This window comes from Diospyros lotus, chromosome 7, assembly GCF_014633365.1.
Source record: "Diospyros lotus cultivar Yz01 chromosome 7, ASM1463336v1, whole genome shotgun sequence".
In the NCBI taxonomy this organism is placed as follows: domain Eukaryota; kingdom Viridiplantae; phylum Streptophyta; class Magnoliopsida; order Ericales; family Ebenaceae; genus Diospyros; species Diospyros lotus.
The window spans coordinates 1,587,095-1,606,059 of NC_068344.1; the positions used below are offsets into that span (position 1 = coordinate 1,587,095).

The following is an 18,965-nucleotide window of genomic DNA, read 5'->3' on the forward strand; positions in this document are numbered from 1 at the left end:
CTGATTTAAGAGCAAGAAGACAACTTTTTGACTCAACCAAGCACATAACATTAAGAAAAAAAAAATTGTAAAAATGACAACAAAACAACGCGGAAGCACAGCTTGCATTTACAGTCAAAAGCCCATTTCGAAGTATACAGGAAGAGAATGTCGAATTGAACTTCTCCACATCTCTCTCTCTCTCTCTCTCTCTACGTTTACAGGGCAATTAAAGGAGGAAGAAGGTGGGGCATTAAGGACTTCTCACTCTCCGTACTTATTTCAGCATTGTACTTATCAAAAACTCCGTACAGATACATTACAAGTAGCAGAAGCCATTTATCACACATCATGTCGTCACAGTGGTGAACTTTAATTAATTGCTGGCCAGTTTTACATGTATTGTGAGCATTTAAGAGAGGCATTAATTAAGATCTCCGTAATCCCCAACACAATGAAATCAAACCAGCTAGAGCCAGACTGATCTTCAATCTTGGGTCCTTGAAGGGTAGCTAGCTAGCTACCTACCTACCTTGAATGCCGATTAATGAGACAGTGAGTCAGCCGACCGATGAGTTTATAGGCTTTTTGTGGAGGGAGAGTGGATTACAGTGCATAGTTTCGACTTTACAGTGTCCACTTAGCTAGGCATCGCCATTTTTAGGCTTTAATACTTGGACTTCCCCTAGTGTCAGAAAAGAGCAAGAGGAATGGAAAAGGGTTATGGGCAATATTAATTCTGATGGGTAACAAACTGCCCCTAATTAAAAAAGCTATTCTATGTGGGAGCCTTAAATATCAACTGTTAATGGTGCTGCAGCAAAATTACTAATTTTAAATATGGTTCAGCTTAAATTAATCAGATGGGCAGTCACACCACCCACTTTGTCAAATTCCTTTTCATTGTGTTAAAGAAAATCTTTGTCTTTCCTACCAACACATGCACTTATCAATATTAAATTTCTAAGTTCCGCTGCCCTTTTACCGCTTATAAATTTCGGCGGCTGATCCAGCTCTCCCCAGATTCATTTTGCTCAATAACCCAACCCCCCCCCCCCCCCCCCCCCTCTCTCTCTCTCTCTCTGCTCTTTGGCCATGGAGATTGAATCAAAAACCCAAGAGAAAACCGGGTTGATCAACCGGCTGAGTGGGTTGATGAAGGGCAAGGTGTTAGAGGTAGCCAAGAAGGCAAAGAAGATTGGCCAAGATGATCCGAGGAGAATTAGTCACTCTCTCAAAGTAGGATTGGCTCTCACATTGGTGTCCTCCTTTTACTACTTGAGGCCATTGTATGATGGTTTCGGGCAATCGGGCATGTGGGCTGTCCTGACCGTGGTGGTTATTTTTGAGTTCACAGTTGGTAAGTAATCATATATACCCGGAATTAATATTTATGGTTTGGAATCCACCCCCCCTCTCCTCTTTTTTTTTTTCTTTTTAATGTCATTGATGAATCCTTCTCTTTGTCTCTTCCAGGGGCAACCCTCTCCAAGGGCATGAACAGAGGCTTTGCAACATTACTTGCCGGTGCTCTAGGCGTTGGAGCCCAACAAATGGCTTGCCTCCTTGGACACAAAGGACATCCCATTGTTCTTGGGCTCTTTGTCTTCCTTCTAGGTACACATAAAAACGCTTGATTATTGCTCTTCGATTCCTTATAAAATACACTCAGAAATTAAAGAGATCATTTTGAGTTCCAACTCTCGTTCATATTATATATCTATATCTTTATTGTATAAGTTTATCACTCATACAAGTCTCTCTATAAATAGCTGCCACAGTTATATAAATGGTTCCAAAGTAATTTATTAATATTCATTGCTTCGAGATCCTTGCTCATGGATCAATCAAATTTGTGCAGCTGCGGCATCTACATTTACAAGATTCTTTCCAAATATCAAGGCAAGGTATGATTATGGAGTCCTGATATTCATCCTGACATTCAGTTTGGTGGCAATTTCGGGTTATCGGGCCGACGAGATCTTAGTGCTTTCCCACCAACGATTATCGACCATTCTGATCGGCGGTGCAATATGCCTCGTCATATCCATATTCCTTGTCCCGGTTTGGGCTGGCGAAGAGCTTCACAATCTGGTTGCTGCCAACTTAGAGAAGCTTGGAAGCTTCCTAGAAGGTAATTGAACTTTAGTTTGCATTGCACAGCACCCAAAATGAAAGAATTTTGCCACTTGCTTTGCTTTTTGTCGGCTATACCACTTCTACATATGAGCACTAAAGGCAAAAGTTAATTTCCAATTGACTAAAGAATTTATATACATTTTCAGGATTTGGAAAAGAATGCTTTAAAGATTCTCGGGATACTGGAGATAGCAGTATTGTTGCTGCCAGGGAAGAAAAGTCATTCCTTCAAGTTTATAAAGGTGTTCTCAACACAAAAGCCACTGAGGATTCCTTGGTGAGTAGCCGCCTATTTTTGGAGCCACTTTTCTTTCGACATTTTGACTTGTTTTTTAATTTGCTTGAAAGTTCCAACTTTTGCTGCCCATTTCGTTTTCTTTTCTTTTCCTTTTGATTTTCTTTTTGGGTTTGTTCAGATCAATTCATTCTCATCTCATTAAATCTGTAACTTTCAGGCAAACTTCGCCTGGTGGGAACCAGGCCATGGAAGGTTCAAATTCCGTCATCCATGGAAGCAGTACTTGAAGATTGCAGCCCTTTCTCGCAAATGTGCTTGCCATTTTGAAGCTCTCTGCGCTTACATAAATTCTGATATTCAGGTATATATATATAACAATGAACAATGTCAATGCCTGTAATTTTTAAGTGACTTTTCATGAGAACTAGTATTCATGTTTTTTTTATTTGATTACTTAAAAGCAACTTTATTCAGTCACATCCTTAAAAACTTACAGGTGTGTGTGTGTGTGTGTGTGTGTTTCTTCTAGGAACCAACAAGCTTCCAAAGAAAAATTCAACAACCATGCGTGAAAATGAGCTTAGAGTCCAGTAAGGCCCTAAAAGAACTAGCCACATCAATCAAAACGATGACACACCCATCTGCAGCCGATGTTCATATGGAGAACTCCAAAACAGCAGCCGCTAAGCTCAAGGCTGCAATAGAAGCTGCCTCGAGAGAGACAGAGACCTCTAACCTTTTGGATATTATTCCGGCTGTTGCTGCTGCTTCAGTTCTTGCAGATATCATCAAATGCATCGACAAAATCGGCGAGTCGGTCCATGAGCTTTCGCACCAAGCACATTTCAAGAAACTGGAAGATCAGTCTACTGTGTCACCGGAGAAACCACAGCTACTTCACCGGGGAACTGTAAAGCCGGTTAGCGACGTCGATGGTGATGGTGATAGTGATAGAGATCATGTCATTATTACAGTACATGAAACATCTCTGGAATCACCTGAGAATATTGGGAATCCTCAAGCCCCGAAGTCGACTGTCCCAAGAGCCGAGCAGTAAATATTAGCTACTAACTTATAAGCGCCATAATGGATGAGAATAAGAAAAGGGAAACAAGAATTCTTTTTTTTGGTTTCTGTTTCACTTTCGTGAATCGAAAGTTCCTTGGGGCTGCATTACAATCAAAAAGCATATATATTGTTCTTCTTGCGTATTCGAATATAAATTTGCCTCTTTAAACCCATAATTAAGGTTTCAATTCTAATTAGAGGGTTTAAAGCAAAAGAACACCAAAATTCTAGAAATATAACGAGAGTGAGACGTGAGATTGATCCCTTGATGAAATTATTTCGTTTCTTCGGATAAATTCCAACTTTACAAATAATTTAGTTATTGTAAATACTCAGTAGCGCTCAAGTAATTAACTATTATATTGAAATTAATGTAAAGTAAAATGGTACAATAAAAATGGATAAATTATAATAATCACCTTTAAGATTTAACGTAACTGCAAAAACATCCCTCACATTTATGTTGATAAGCAAATGAACAAAATGACAATTTTTTCCTTCATTATTTCTCTTCTTCCCCCCCCCCCCCCCCTCTCTCCTCTGAATTTAGAAAAAAAATAAAATAAACAATCAATAGTCTGCCCTCTTACATTTGGATTCAATTTCAAACTCAAAAAGTTCACTTGGGTTCGATCAAACCTACACAAGTTTGTCTAGGTTTGATGGTTGGGTTGCAAAAAAGAAGAAAAAGAAAAATAATTTTTTGGCAATGACTATTAAGAGATCAGAGAAGGCATTGGAGAGTAGAGAACGCTAGAAAAAAGTAAGGACAATTTTTTTGACAGGGGTAGTAAGGGGCGAAGTTAGAAATTTTAGACCGAACGGACAAAAATTAAATAGTATAAAAAATTTAAAATAATATAATATTAAAAAATATATTATTTTAATTTTTATATATTTTATTTTTAATTTTTCGGCCAATACTGAAAAACGCACTAGCAATCGACACTAGCCATTGTGGTTGGTGATTTCGGCGATCAAAGACAACCATTCGATACCTTTATTCCCATCGATCAACATATCCAAAATCAATAAAATTTAATAGTCAAATTTCGTAAATTTAAATACGAGGGTGTTTTGATCATTTAAAAATATTTAACTAGATTAATTAAGGAAGGAGAAAAATTACAACACAACATTAAATGTCAAAGATATTTATTGTATTTTCTTAAATATCAAAAATAATTTTTACAATTACCTTAAATCTCAAGAGCATCTCATATAATTCTTCCTTAAAATAAATTTAAAGTTGAATCTAAAATAAAAAATTTAGGTAAGATTCAATTTCTTTTTCAGTGGTCTGTTGTTTATTACGTGTATTGGAACGGGAAGAAAAAGTGGGCAAATGTGCGTGCGTGCGTACTACAAAGCTGACTTCTGAGCAGGTAATTTTCTTATGTTAATTAATAAATTAAGTCACAAACATCTAATTAATGTCAGCCATATTAATAATAATAATTAAAAATATATATCATGGCTTCATCAAGAGGTCAACATTAAGCCCACTTTCAAAAACATGGCAAATATAATACTAATAAAGCTTTGAATGTGCTTGCTCCTTGAAGCACGCAGAGAGAGAACAAATCTGCCCAAGTGCAAAACCAAGTACCATACATATATGTTGGATTAGTTTGATTAATTTATTTTAGGGTTAAACAAGAGATATGAAGAGAGCCGTACAATTTCTTTTTTTCTTTTCTTTTTTGTTTTAGTGAAGAGAAGTCAAAAGGATCAATTAATTGCTTTTTGAGTAACAAAAATCAAAAGGAAATTCATAGAGTTGGGGATGGTAGATAGATCAAAGTGGGATTGAAGCTTCATAGGAAGGAGGAGGCTCATACCTAACGTTAGAAATAATCAATTATAATTGAATAATAAAGCTAACATCTCAATGTTTTTTGGTTTTGGGGGGGATGGGATCTAAATGGAATAATATTTATTCTATTTTTATTATCATATTTAGTATGATCAAATAATGAAAATGATCTTTTCATTCTATATAATTTACGTTTTGTATGCAAGAATTTTGATGGAAAGAAATAGAGAAAATAACTAGACGACAAAATTAGAAAAATATCTTATTTTTATTTTTATCAGGCGTGAATAAAATAATATTTTTAACTTAACTTATAGGAAAAGTTCACCAAATTATTGAATCTAGCTAGCTTACAAATATATATATATATATATACATATATATACTTATGTATTATATTATACATATGATATATAAAATGAGGGCAGAAGTGTAAAATACATTCCCATTTTATGGAATGAATGAGCATTTCATCCTATTTGTGAAGGAAGGCTCATTCCCACATTCTACTCCAAGTGTCAACCAAAAATGTTTTATAAATATTCTCATTCTAATTGCATCAAGCCTGATTCCAACAAACCAAATGTAACCTTAAGCCACTAGATCTATTACTAGATCCTTCATATGGTCAAGTTAATTTGTTTAACTAAACAAATTCATTCAAATGAAACAACTATATATAGAATCCAGGGATTTAGTTGTCAAGCCTATGTGAACTGATCAAGTTTGTGATCCTTCTTTTGGTTTGGTTCCATGTCAAGTGGTTGAGTCTTGCTTTCTAGTTATAGAGCTTTTTTTTCTTTTTGTTGAATAATGCTTTATAAGGATCTTTTTGTGTTGATAAGTTTTTTCTTTTTTTTTGTTACAGTTGTTGACTTTGGTGTCTTATTTCACTATTCGCATTCAATTCTGGGGAATGGATGTCGAGAGGTTTGCTATATTTCTTAGGACTGCGGCCGTTTTTGAGTCATCTATTTACCCTTCATTAATTAGGCCATAGGCCTATAACCCTTTAGAGTCTTTTGACAATCTTCTCTTTTTTGGTAGACTCTTAACTCATTACAGGCGTTCTTTCACTAAATAAAATCAATATTTTGTAGCGATTTTTTTGTAACGATTTTAAAAATCATCGCAAAAACATGGTATTTGCGGTGATTTATGAACCGCTATAAAATACATTTTTTTGTAGCGGTTTCTCCAACATTTTGTGGAGGTTTTTAAAAAATTGTTAGAAATTTTAAAATTTTTAAATTTTAAAGCAATTTTTGAAAATTGTAATTAAATTTAGAAAATAATTTAATAATTAAAAAATAAAATTAAATTAAAATTTGGAGCGGTTAAGAACCGTCGCAAAATTTATTAATTTAATTATTAAAAAATTAAATTAAATTAACATTTGCGACTGTTAAGAATCACCTCAAAATTTAGAAAATAATTTAATAATTAAAAAATTAAATTAACATTTACTACAATTTTGAAGAATTGTCAAAAATTTTAAAAAATAATCTAATATTCATATTAATTTATAAAAAGAAATTTTTAAGAAAATACATTAACTCTTCTTTTTATTTTTTAATCAATTAATTTATTTTTAATTTATTCCACTATTCTTTTAAAAATATTTTTTTAATTTAATCAATTAATTAATTTTTTAATTTATATTAAAAATATATAAAATATAATTCTAGAAAATAGTGGTTGGATTAGTATATAATTAATATATATGTATGGGTATATAATAAGGTGGTTTTGCAAATCGGCTAGTTTCGCATGTGCATGCGCATACGGGAGGTCCTGAGATTGAAACTGTGGAAGACGACAAAAAATATAACTTTCCAACAATTACTCCTGTTGTTGTTAAAAATCACTGCTAAAATCTAATTTTTTTGTAGTGTTTTATTGATTATCTTTCCCCTATACCTTTGCCTAAATCCTAAATCTCGACTCGTTGAATTTTGCAATTTTCTAGTTTTGGTTTTGGCCCAATCCCTTGGGCTCTTCGAGCTTTTTTATTGACCTTTGATTTTACAGGTGTGACCCTTCCGACCTTGGTGTTTATTATTGCATGTTTTTTAGCTCTAATTTCATGTTTAGTGTAAAAGATTTGTATCAACCATATAATATGAGATTAAAGCTTTAAGGTTGTCTCAACATTTTTTTCCAATTTAATTAACTACATTATTATTTCTTAGAATCTTAAAAATTTTATGAAAATGCTATTTGAAGACAAAGTTTTGACATGTCATGTAGCACTCAACATTAGTGGTAGGCTTGTCAACAGGTTGGATCTAGGTGAAATTTGACTCGGTCCAAATGCTCTAGAACCAATTTAATTAAGTTGAATTTAAACTTAGGGCTGTAAATGAGCCAAGTCGCTCATGAGCAGCTCGGCGTTCGATTCGATAAGGGCTCGTTCGTATTCAGCTCGGTTCATAAACGAGCCAAACTTGAACACAATTTTAGAGCTCGAAATATAAACGAGCCAAGCTTGAGCAAGGCAAAGTTCGGCTCGTTAACTCGTGAGCAGGTTCGTTAATGAGTTCATGAGTAGGCTCGTGAATAGACTCATAAACATACTCATTTATATAAGCTCATGAGGAGGCTCGTATATAATTAAAATACTTAAAATATTTGAAAGTTAATGTTGTTGGTTTGATTAATGGATTGTTGTTGTATATGTTTGATTAATGGATTATTGTTGTATATGTTGGGTAATTTAAATATAATTTTAAACGAGCTTTTAAATATAATGTTAAACGAGCTTTTAATCAAGTTGTTCATGAACCGAGCTCGCGAACAAATTATTAAGCTGTCTCGTGAGCTTTTAAATGAACTGCTCATGAACTGAGCTCGCGAACAAAATTATTGAGCAGGCTTGAGCTCGACGAGCCTTTAAACGAGCCGAGCCCAAACAAGAATTTGAGCTCGAGCTGAGCTCGAGCTTACCTATTTTCTGTCGAGCCGAGCTTGAGCAAGTCGAATCTCGATTCGATTAGGTTTGATTACAGCCCTATTTAAACTAGATACATTTGGTTTAGATTTTATTTTTAAGGGGACTAAATCCAAACTATCCTCCCTAATTCATGAATTTCTCGTCAAACACATTTTCACAATTGCACACATGCACACTTTACCGTTTTAGACTTCCAATTTCTATCTCTATTTGTCAAACCTAAGCTCCATTTCTATTAGTCAAGGCATTGCAACTCGCATATGTATCTCGATTCCTCTCTATGTATCGTTAATAAACCTCTGAGGTTCCTTTCATCTTCATCTCATTGTGTCAGGATTCCTCTTATCGATTTCACTCATCAAACTCTTTATCGACAATTTGTTGAAGGCTCGATGACACAGTTGACAACCTTACTAATGAAGACGTGATCTATTGAAGGCTTTAGTTGTTAGTATGACATTGATGATGGCTTTACTGATAATGGTGTCCCTTCCATAACCCCCTCTCCCATGTTTGCGAAACTCGATGATTGATCCCTAGAGGTTCAAATCTTTTAACCTCAACGTTGATTGCTAGGGTTTCATGACGTTTAGATTAAACCCTAGCCATGACCACCACTTGTGGTGGCAGACATGGCTATCGTCAACCACCACCGTATTTTTTTTTTAATTTTTTGAAAATTTTTCTCTTTTCTATTTTCTTAAAATATTTCTTTTTTTGGTGGGTAAAATATTTCTTTTATACTTTCTAAGAATATTTTTTTTAATTTTCTAAAAAATGTCTTCTTTATTTTCTATAAATATGTCTAGTTTGATTTTTTGAAAAATTTTCTCTTTATTTATTTTCTTAGATTAAAGGAAAGAGAGAGATAAATGTTGGTTAATTTTTTTTCATAAAAAATGTTCGATTTAAATCAAATCTAGATTAATGAGATTCAGTCCAAATACAAATTTATTTGAAGTGGTTACACTTACCATACATGGTGATTATACTAAATATCACAACGAATGTGTCCAAATAGCATTTCTAAAAAGGTCAAATTCATATTTTTGTTTCTAAATTTTTACACTTTTTTGTGTGACCATCCAAACTCCTCGTTATTTTAATTACATCTCTAAACCCAATTTTCGAGTTAAGTTAATTTCTGTACTTTAACCCCTTTTTTTTGTATGATAAATCAAGTTTTTCGTTATTTCAATTACATCCCCATGTACTTTGACAATTTTTTCATTTGACAATCTAAAAATTCAAGTTCATGGATATAATCGAAATAATGAAAAAGTTTGAGTGATTATAAAAAAAAATCTAAAAATCTAAATATAAATTTATCCTTTCTAAAATTTTACTATTTACTTCCCAACAATAAAAGCTTAATATTCCTTATAATAATTAATCACTTTTCATCCAACAATTTGAATATTTGGTTCAATTTGATTAGAGCATGACGTAGAACAGTTCAAACCCTAGTTTTCAAAGTGATTAATTAGATCGATGATTACTTAAAGACAGCATCTATTTGAAATCTTTGGCATGATTAAAGAACAGATTAAAACTCAATCCGTACATCTTCTTCTTTGTCCTTCCTCCAGAAACCGAAGCTTTTGTGTTTGTGCTCCTAAATATTCAACTCTAATATATTCTAAGTGGTAGCAGGAGGTATTGCTGTCCACAAGATCCAACAAGTGACTGCACTATCACTAGCTAGCTAGAATTAAATAAAATTAATAGATACCGACATGCAACCCAATTTTTATTTCAAAAATGTTACCTGGGTATTCAATTATAATATTTTTAATGATATTTATGTATTAATATAACATAAAATATAATATATTAATAATTAAGTATTGTAAAAATGTCACACCTCATCGTTTGAATAGCATTGTGGTTTTGATTACACCATGTGAATGAGAAGATTTTTTGTGTGGACGAGGCTTCTCTCCCTGCCCTAACACATGAAGGAATTATAGATTGTAGTTAAAAAGTTGCTGCTGCTGATAACCTTTTTGTTATTATATTTTGTCCTAGTTTTTGTCTTTTGATACAAAATTATAAATAGAAAAAAAATATTATTAGAGTGGTAGCTCAAAGGATACAAGAGTTGACGTTTTCAGAATAAAATCTTTTTATTCAAGTCACTTTGCTTTGATTTTAAAACCTAATTAATCGTGAATTATATGACATCTCAAATTTAAGAGTAACTAATTTAATTAGTGAAACACGAAAACGACAACAACTCAAAGATGCTATTTCATCATTTTTGAATGGGAAATATTTTTTTGTTTCAGAACTGTTTACATCTATCTTTTTAAAAAAATATTTATTTTTTATTTTCGTTTCGTATTGAAAACGTTTTTTATTTTTGTTTTCGTGTAACTTAACATCTAATAATGTTACTATTAAAATTAGGTAATAGTAGTACTATTAGTCTCTTGAACGGCTATTAACTATGAGCTAATAATCTTAACCAAACTGAGATAATGCAATCTGATTCGGACCCAAATTTACACATTCCTAAATATAATATGATTAGTTAATTTGAGGTTGCTTTAGGTTTCATGGTCAATCTTATAATAAAAGGGTGGGGTAGGTATAAAGTCAGGAGAACATTTAGTGATCCCATAATGCTAAGTTGATGCTTTATAGCTACTATGATCACTGTGTTCCTTTTATTATTAATTTCCATTATATGTACCCGATAAGAGAGTGCTCATATTAAAATCATTAGGCGTTTAGTGGGCGGTATTCATCATCTATATTACGTCAATTTTCAATGAATTCCATGGCCTTTTGGTAATACAACTTGTATATAGTAATCTGTATTGTTGTATTTACCACAGCTATTCTTATGAGTCGTATTGTTATATTTATAACAATTATACAGTAATACATGTTGTATTGCTATAAATTATAACACATTAAAGTTATATATACAAATGTAATATAATCCGATCGAACTAAATTTATTTAGTTGTAGATCGTGTAGCATTGGTAACTAAGAATTTGTGGCATCAACCTTTAATGTGCGAAAGTGTTACTTAAATATTTAAATTTAATATTCTAACTAATATTTTATATCAAATTTGTATACATTTATATTGATATAACATGTTATAATTTATCTTCCAAAAGAAAGTCTCCCGAAGAAGGTAATCTCCTAGGACAAAAAGTTCTCTCGGAGAACCAACAAGCAAGTCCTCTTGGAGAATGACACGAAGTTCTCTCGGACAGGCATATTTTACATGCCACAAATCACCCGGTTGAACCATTCTTTCGGGAAAGAATAAAGGAGAACCTTCTCTTAAACAATATAACCTACTTGAAATAGACAACTGCGTGGGGGGGGGGGGGGGGGGGGGAGGGGGCACCAAGGTCATTTCCAAACTTAACCTCAAGGCAACATCATCTATGAGTGCGATTTTGTTCATCCTCTTTAACGGGGTGAACGTAACCCCGTCAGTGGGAGTTAAAAAAATAATGTTTTAAAAAAAATTATTTTGTCATTTTTTGAAAAAAAAAATCATTTTCAGCCACTCAAACAAATTAATTGCTGAAAACAGTTACCTTCTAGTTTTGACTCAGTTTTAACCCTGTTAATTATTTTTGTAAGTCTGTCATTTTTTTATAAGTTCTAATCCATCCAATTTTGATCCTGTCACATTTTCAGATAAATTCTGAAAATAATTTTTTTTTGAAACATAATTAATTTTTTTTGAAATAGTTTTGTAATTTTTTTTCAGTTAAGGGGTTATTTTTTTAACCCCACTGACAGGGGGTGAACAAAATCGCACTTCATCATCTATGGCCAAGATAACACTGTATTTTGCAATCGGAACAAAAATCACATCCGCGTGCATGTGTGCCACATGTCTTTATCACGGACCGAAGGATATAAATACCTCTCGACCCTTTGTGTTTTGGGAGCTTTTTTTGACCTTGAACCTTACACATACCCTCCCTCACAACTCTAGGTTTCCCGTAGAAATCTCCTTCTCCCTAGACAACTCATTGCATGCTTCTGCACAATTCTGCCTGCACAATAACTTTTGGCTTAAGTATTAGAAAAATTTTTGTGTGCCTTTTATTTGCTTTCTATCTTGTAGAACTTTTTCTTAGACCATTTTCTCCCGAATAGTTGGCTTCTTTTGAACAACGGATTGAACCTCTCTCAACACTCTCCCAGACGACCTTGTTTTATGCCAGGTTCTATCAACTTGGTAGGCTTTCCTGGACAAACAAGTTTTTTTATTGTTATATTCGGATAATAATATAATATAAAATAAAAAATATTAATATAAAGTGTTTATATACATGTTAAATTTAAATATTTAAATAATATTTTTGATTGCACTAATGGGTTAGGGGAAAGAATATCTCAAAAAAGCAATAATAAATTGAACTGCAGACGACCGAAAGCACCTCTGATGGCTTTGTTTTCCTCTCTTTCTTGTTCTGTGTCTGTTTTTTTATTTTTATTTTTGTCTGTGTTCTTTCTTTAATTTACTTTATTTTTTGTATTATTTAATTCTTTAAAATTATAATAATAATTTAAAACGTATGTTAAATGGTGACTAAAACACATAGTTGAAAATATAAAATAATTTTTAAATATAAATTATTGTTATTATTATTATTATTATTATTAAGGGGTCTTTGATTACTGTTAAGTGCACAATTAAATAAAATACAATTAACAATTATATATATGTGTATATATAGTGCTGTGTAAATGGTGAAATTTAGTACAGAAAAATTAATACAATTAAAATTAATTAATGCACCCCATGGATGATATATCGGAAATGTTATTTAAACGTTAAATTTGACATTTAAAATGATATTCTGTATTGATATTTTCTATCATTATAAATATCAAATTTAATGTCTAAATGACATTTTGGATCATATATAATTTACTTTTTACTGGCATAAATAGCAGCTGTTGCACGTAGAGTTTAGACACTTAAATTTAATATTATAATAACACTTTATATTAATATTTTATGTTATATATCTTAATAAAAGTATCTAATAGCATTTGTAAGCTGCAACAAAAGTGAAGAACTTTTAGAGATTCATGAACTACTAGTGGTGTAATTTGTCAGCATCGAGAGATCCGAGGAGGTGCATTATATCAACAAGATCTGAATTGGACCTGTAATAAACATTATATATAATATAATGCATTAAGTGTAACGCTTTTAATGTTTAGAACAGTATATATAACATATATATATTTATTATATATACATTCTTCTAATTGTAGAGAGATTGGTTGAGATTATGTGGGGGCACGTGTATTTGAGCATCCCTTTAGAACTGATAATCTATAGTTCTGTCCATAAAACTTGCTTCTTCAAGGTACGAAGAACAAGCAGAGCAGAACAAATTAATTAATGGGTATTCAGAGGTTAATGGCTTCAAATTAACAACTCCATTAGAAGATTCTGTACCATATGTGTGTGTGTATATATATCTTCAAGGTATCTTTCCACCCTTTTCTTGGATCTATATAATCACCCACATTAAAATACTCTATAAGTTGGTATTTGTCGCAATTTTGAGTTCTTTGGTGTAAGTTTAGCTCTTGTTGGTGCCTATGTAAAAAACATTTTCTAATTGGATTCTTGTCAAAACACTTCCATCATGAAGCATGATATGGGTCTATGTAAGTCTATGTTCTACGTGGTTAATGGAGTGCTTCACTCATCATATTATGTGGTGAGGTCTATACAGACACTATATGCCATTTGTGGCTGCTTTGGAGCTCCCCTATCATGTGATGGAACTTTGTTTAACTCAAATGAAGAGAGTTTGCATGGATCCATAAAAATTTGTCTAAGTTGGTCTTTGTTGCTATTTTGGGTTATTTGGTGTAAATTTTGGTCTTATTAATCGTATATAAAAAATATTTTTTAATTAAATTCTTGTCGAAACACGTCCGCCACGATGCATGGTGGGGTTTATAGAGACCTACACATTGATGAAGTGCTCCATCCATCATGCTATGTGGTGAGATTTATATAGACATTATGCGTTTTTCGTGACTGTTATGGAACTCCACCTATCACGTGATGAAATTTTAAGTTATGTGAACGAGACAATTTACATGAATTCATAAAAATTAACGAGGACAAAAATCTAAATACCCATGTTAAAAAAAATAATTACAATTTAAGTCTATGATATCAATTCTTTTTTAAGCTAAAGTCCAGCACATATATTTAATATTCAAAAACCAATCTTTACCTAAAATGAAAAGGAAAACATGAAAGAAAGAAGCCATTAATTAATTGCTTTAGGAAAGTGAGGACATGTAGGACAGATTCAGTACCGGAATACGCCCTTCAACTGTCTGCTACATTCCTTAAACTCGAAGGGCCATTAACATATGCATGGTGGGTTATGCTTTTAGCTATCCTTCTGAATTTCTTCTGCACCATCATCATCATCGTCATCTTAGTTTCTTTTTCTGTAGCTGATCAGAAGAAAACCAGTACTTCATGTTCTTCCCACCATTGCTGATGTCTGATGAACTCTTGTGGCCTCTGAAGGGCCATGTCATGATGAATGGGCCATTACAATGGCAATCACATGCTCATTACCCTTTTTGGGGTCATCATGGACTCTTTACACACCACACACAAACACACACAAGGCACATCTACTTATATATTCACATCTACCTATATGTTCATTTATATATTGTAAAAAGAAGATATATACATTACACACACACACACATATATATATAAAGTCACATATACCTTATAATTTCAGTAGAATTAAGCTTGCAAAGAGAAAAGAGAATATATACTGATCAAATGTAAAAATATCAAATCCCCACCCTTTCTTATATGCTTACTTTTTTAAGTCGGTTACATTAACCACCTAACTGTTTTTCCTTTTAAATTACAAAAATATCATTTACCTTTGATCTAACGAGGCAAACCCACTAACCCTTTCTTGATTAGCATAATTTCAGTGGAAGAACAGTAACATATTAATATAAATATATAACACATCAATACATCAATATTTTCTCAAAAATTAAATTTAACAGCTCTTTGATCCCAAAGCTTCACCTGATTAATGGTGCGAAACCAGAGGCTAGTTTGTTGGAATTTGAAATGCTAGAAGAGATATTTAAATATTATGAGAATATTATGTTACTTATGTTAGACAACATGACGTTTGCATGATGCAGGCAAAATGAGAGAAGAGGAATAGGCCCCATCCCCTCCCCCAAATACCCCTCTTGTATGCCACGTCGGGTTTGGAGAACAAATCTATTAAATACTAATCCAATTTTGACTTATAATTATGATTTTAAATTAGACACTGAGTTTGAAATTGGAGAAAATATAAATATATATATATATATATGTTGGGTTAGTGCAATGTCCACCTTCAATTATACCTTTTCATGCCACTTAATTACCTAAACTAATAAATAATACACTTCCACCACCTGTGGAATCCAATGGATAATTTGGTACAAAACCATTATGGAGAATTTGAATTTTTAATGTAAAGCAGGAGGTTTCTTTAATGTTTCCTCTCAATCTTTCATATCATCAGCTTCTTCCTCAATTCATCATCCTTGAGTGTTTATTGTTTGTTTACCAAATTTCATGGTTTTGTTTATTTTTTTATTTTTGAAATTAATTTTTTGCAATAATTTGAACTTATAGTTTGAGTTTAGGCCATTAATTGATTTTGTGTCATGGAAAGAAAATTTAGATGTTAAAAAATTATGTTTTTGTTTGGATCCATATGCAATATATGTATGTATTTTTTTTTTTAAATTTTAATCAGTACCAAACCAAATTGAGCCAATTTGAACCGATCTTTAGTACAAACTTTTTTCAATTTTTCAGTCTCGATTTAGTTTGAACCAATTAGATACTCCTAATTGAGGTCTCTACTATTAGTGGTTGGCTTTTTTCTTACAAAGTGATAAATGGGAGCAAAAAGAAAAAGAAAAGAAGAAAGAGGGCTTACCGATGGTAGGGTTCAATGGAAGACAAACCGAACAATATATAAATAACCCACGACAATGACAAAGTTTGGTCAGAAAGTAGCAAAGCTCGCATCAGAGAAAAAAAAATGGTACAGGCAGAATTTTGCAAAGAATTTGAACCTCTGGGGTTGACATTTGCCCTCCCAAAAAAACCCTATTATTTCAGTTTTACCCTGCAACTTGTTATAATTACACATGTGGCTGCTAGTTTTGCTCAAATTGTGACATTACCTGTAATTTATCATTTATTAAGCTTGTGACTGCCAGTTTTCTTGTATTGCACTTAGCCCCTAAAATTTACTGAAGTATGGGCATGAATCTTTAAAGATGTTGAATTAAAACCCTATTTAATGTCATTAAAGCATGCTTACATGGTCACATCATCATCTTACCTTTGAATTTGAAATAAATTTGGGATAGTATATTATTTATTAATAGGTGATCGAGATTAATTATCTAAAATTATTTGCATCTGTCTTATTAACAAGAACAAGTTTTTGAAGCTTATTACAATAAATTATTCCTCTATTTTTCTTTTCTATCGGTGATAATTGTTTACATTCAAGTTAATCATTTTTCTAATATTTCTTTCAATAATTAACCATAACCAAATAAAAATCAAAGCTCTAGTACAAATTATTTGAATATACCGAGGTTATAAAATAATTTGGAAATAAAACCCATCCTAATTGTGGTAATATAATAAGAGGACCGGATAATATCGATAACTAAATAAAATAGAATGGAACAAAATTATCATGCATAGAAATGTAAAATTTAATTTAAAAAACACCTCAATGTGAAAGGAAAAATCACATTAGGGACTCTAACAAAATGCAAAATCAGTCATAGTATTATTCCATCTTTATTTTGTTCAAATACTCCAATAAACTAAAAAAAATAAAATAAAGACGATATTAAAGTGTAATAAGTGCTTCTTCTTTTTTTAAATAATGCACCTTGTTTTGTTCTTAGCATTCAAACAATCTGATTAGTTAATGATAAATGTATCATATTTTAAAATATTTAACTAACCAACTTGCTTATTTAAATGCTAAAAATAAACTCCAATTGATGACGGTTTTGAAGTCAATCACCACCCAATTTGAACAATGGTTGTCTTTCCACTACTCTTCTCGATTTTGAAGTATTCTTAGCAATCTTGAGTCCGAGTTTGTCTGGACTTGCTCTATTTGCAAAATAAGAGAGGGCTTGCACCCCCAATGTGAGTTAAATATTGATCCAATGGTGAGTTTTTATAGCTAGCAATGTAGCATGAGCTTGCAGCCCAAGCCAATTTCCCAAGACAGGGCTTGCTACTCTTAAAGGATCTTACACCGAGCTTTAAGCCTACTATAAGGCTAGGTCTGACTTCTCAAACCTTGACCCATACACGTCTATGAGGTTTTTAACTTAATTTAGACCTTGGGTTGTGTCCTTTTGAGTTGGGATGTCCCATTCTCTAATTTATAGAAACGACTTGGAGACGTCATTTTAGTATTTTCAGGACATTTATATTATAATTGTATAGCAATAGCATCACAACTCAAGAGGAGGTGAATTGGGTTATTTTAAAAATTTAATAAAATTTAAAATTATTTTTGTTTGAAAATAAAATTTTGATGCAAATAAATGAGATTTTAGAAAAATAAACAAGTGATAAAATTAACAAGATAAATGAAGTAAAAGTAAATACAAAGAAGTAGACACAAGAATTTATAATAGTTTGTCTTAACCAAGTCCAATCAAATATCTTATCTCATCACAAATTTTTTTTTAAGCAATCCACTAAAAATTTCCTATCACAACCGATAGGCCCTCTAGCATAACTCATTAGGAATTACAAATCTCCTACTATAACAAGCCCTCTAGCAATAAGGTCAGAAATATATGAAATTATACAAAAAATAAATTCTAAAAGATGAATATCTTAGATACAGAATCTTTCAAAATAATTACAAAACTTGAAAGCAATTTAATACGATATAAATGTAAAGCCTTTGTGAGAGAGAAATAAATAAAACGATTAAATACAAATATTCAAGATAATGAAATATAAATTTGTGACATCAATAGAGAAATTCAAAATAGATTTGAAATGTTTTTCTCATTTTACCTTGTGGATCTTTTGATGAGTGGACAATGAAGTTTCGAGAGTCTTGGCATACTTAAAAATTCACTTGAAAGTGTTTGAGAGCTTGTAAATGCTTTAGATATGCACAATGGATACCTTGCTACTCTTCCAAATGAATTTGGGGATATTTATAGGTGTTTGGAGACACTATTTCAACAGTCAAATTTTACAAAAGTCAAAAACATTGTTCATAACGGTCAAAATACTATTCACGGATTACTGTTCATAACGGTCATTTTTTTAATAAAATTGTTATGCATTTTAATATTACTTAAAAAAATAATTTTAGTGAAAATAATATTTTTTTGAAATACATGCACTATTTAAAAAAAATTATAAATTAATCTAAAATAATTTGATATTACAATTTGTATATTTATTCAAAATATTATTTTAATTATCAAAAATTAATTACTAATTAAATAGAGAAAGTTGGGTCAACATTTTAACATTAGATTTACTTAATAAAATTAATTTTTATTTTGGTAGTTAATAAAAAATATATAAAAGTAAATTTGAATACTAACTATTAATAAAATAATTTCATCATCAAAATATAATTATTTTTCATCATCAAAACTATATCAAATGCAAAACATCAATCTCTCTCTCTTT

General features: G+C 31.7%; 1 protein-coding gene across 1 annotated transcript; it reads left to right on the top strand.

Moving 5' to 3' along the window:
- The first annotated feature begins 1,081 nt into the window (after nt 1-1,081).
- Nucleotides 1,082-3,581, top strand: LOC127806710 (aluminum-activated malate transporter 8-like). Its single transcript, XM_052344174.1, has 6 exons — nt 1,082-1,339; nt 1,456-1,596; nt 1,841-2,113; nt 2,265-2,395; nt 2,574-2,717; nt 2,886-3,581. Exons 1-6 carry the CDS (start codon nt 1,135-1,137, stop codon nt 3,411-3,413), a joined length of 1,422 nt encoding a protein of 473 aa, XP_052200134.1. The 5' UTR covers nt 1,082-1,134; the 3' UTR covers nt 3,414-3,581.
- The last annotated feature ends 15,384 nt before the right edge of the window (nt 3,582-18,965 follow it).

What these genes read in the sequence shown, in the direction of transcription:
- LOC127806710 (XM_052344174.1), top strand. Translation starts at nt 1,135, where the DNA reads ATGAAGGGCAAGGTGTTAGAGGTAGCCAAGAAGGCAAAGAAGATTGGC. An exon ending in GCTCTTTGTCTTCCTTCTAG is followed by an intron (nt 1,597 to 1,840) that starts GTACACATAAAA and finishes AAATTTGTGCAG; the next exon opens with CTGCGGCATCTACATTTACA. An exon ending in ACATAAATTCTGATATTCAG is followed by an intron (nt 2,718 to 2,885) that starts GTATATATATAT and finishes TGTTTCTTCTAG; the next exon opens with GAACCAACAAGCTTCCAAAG.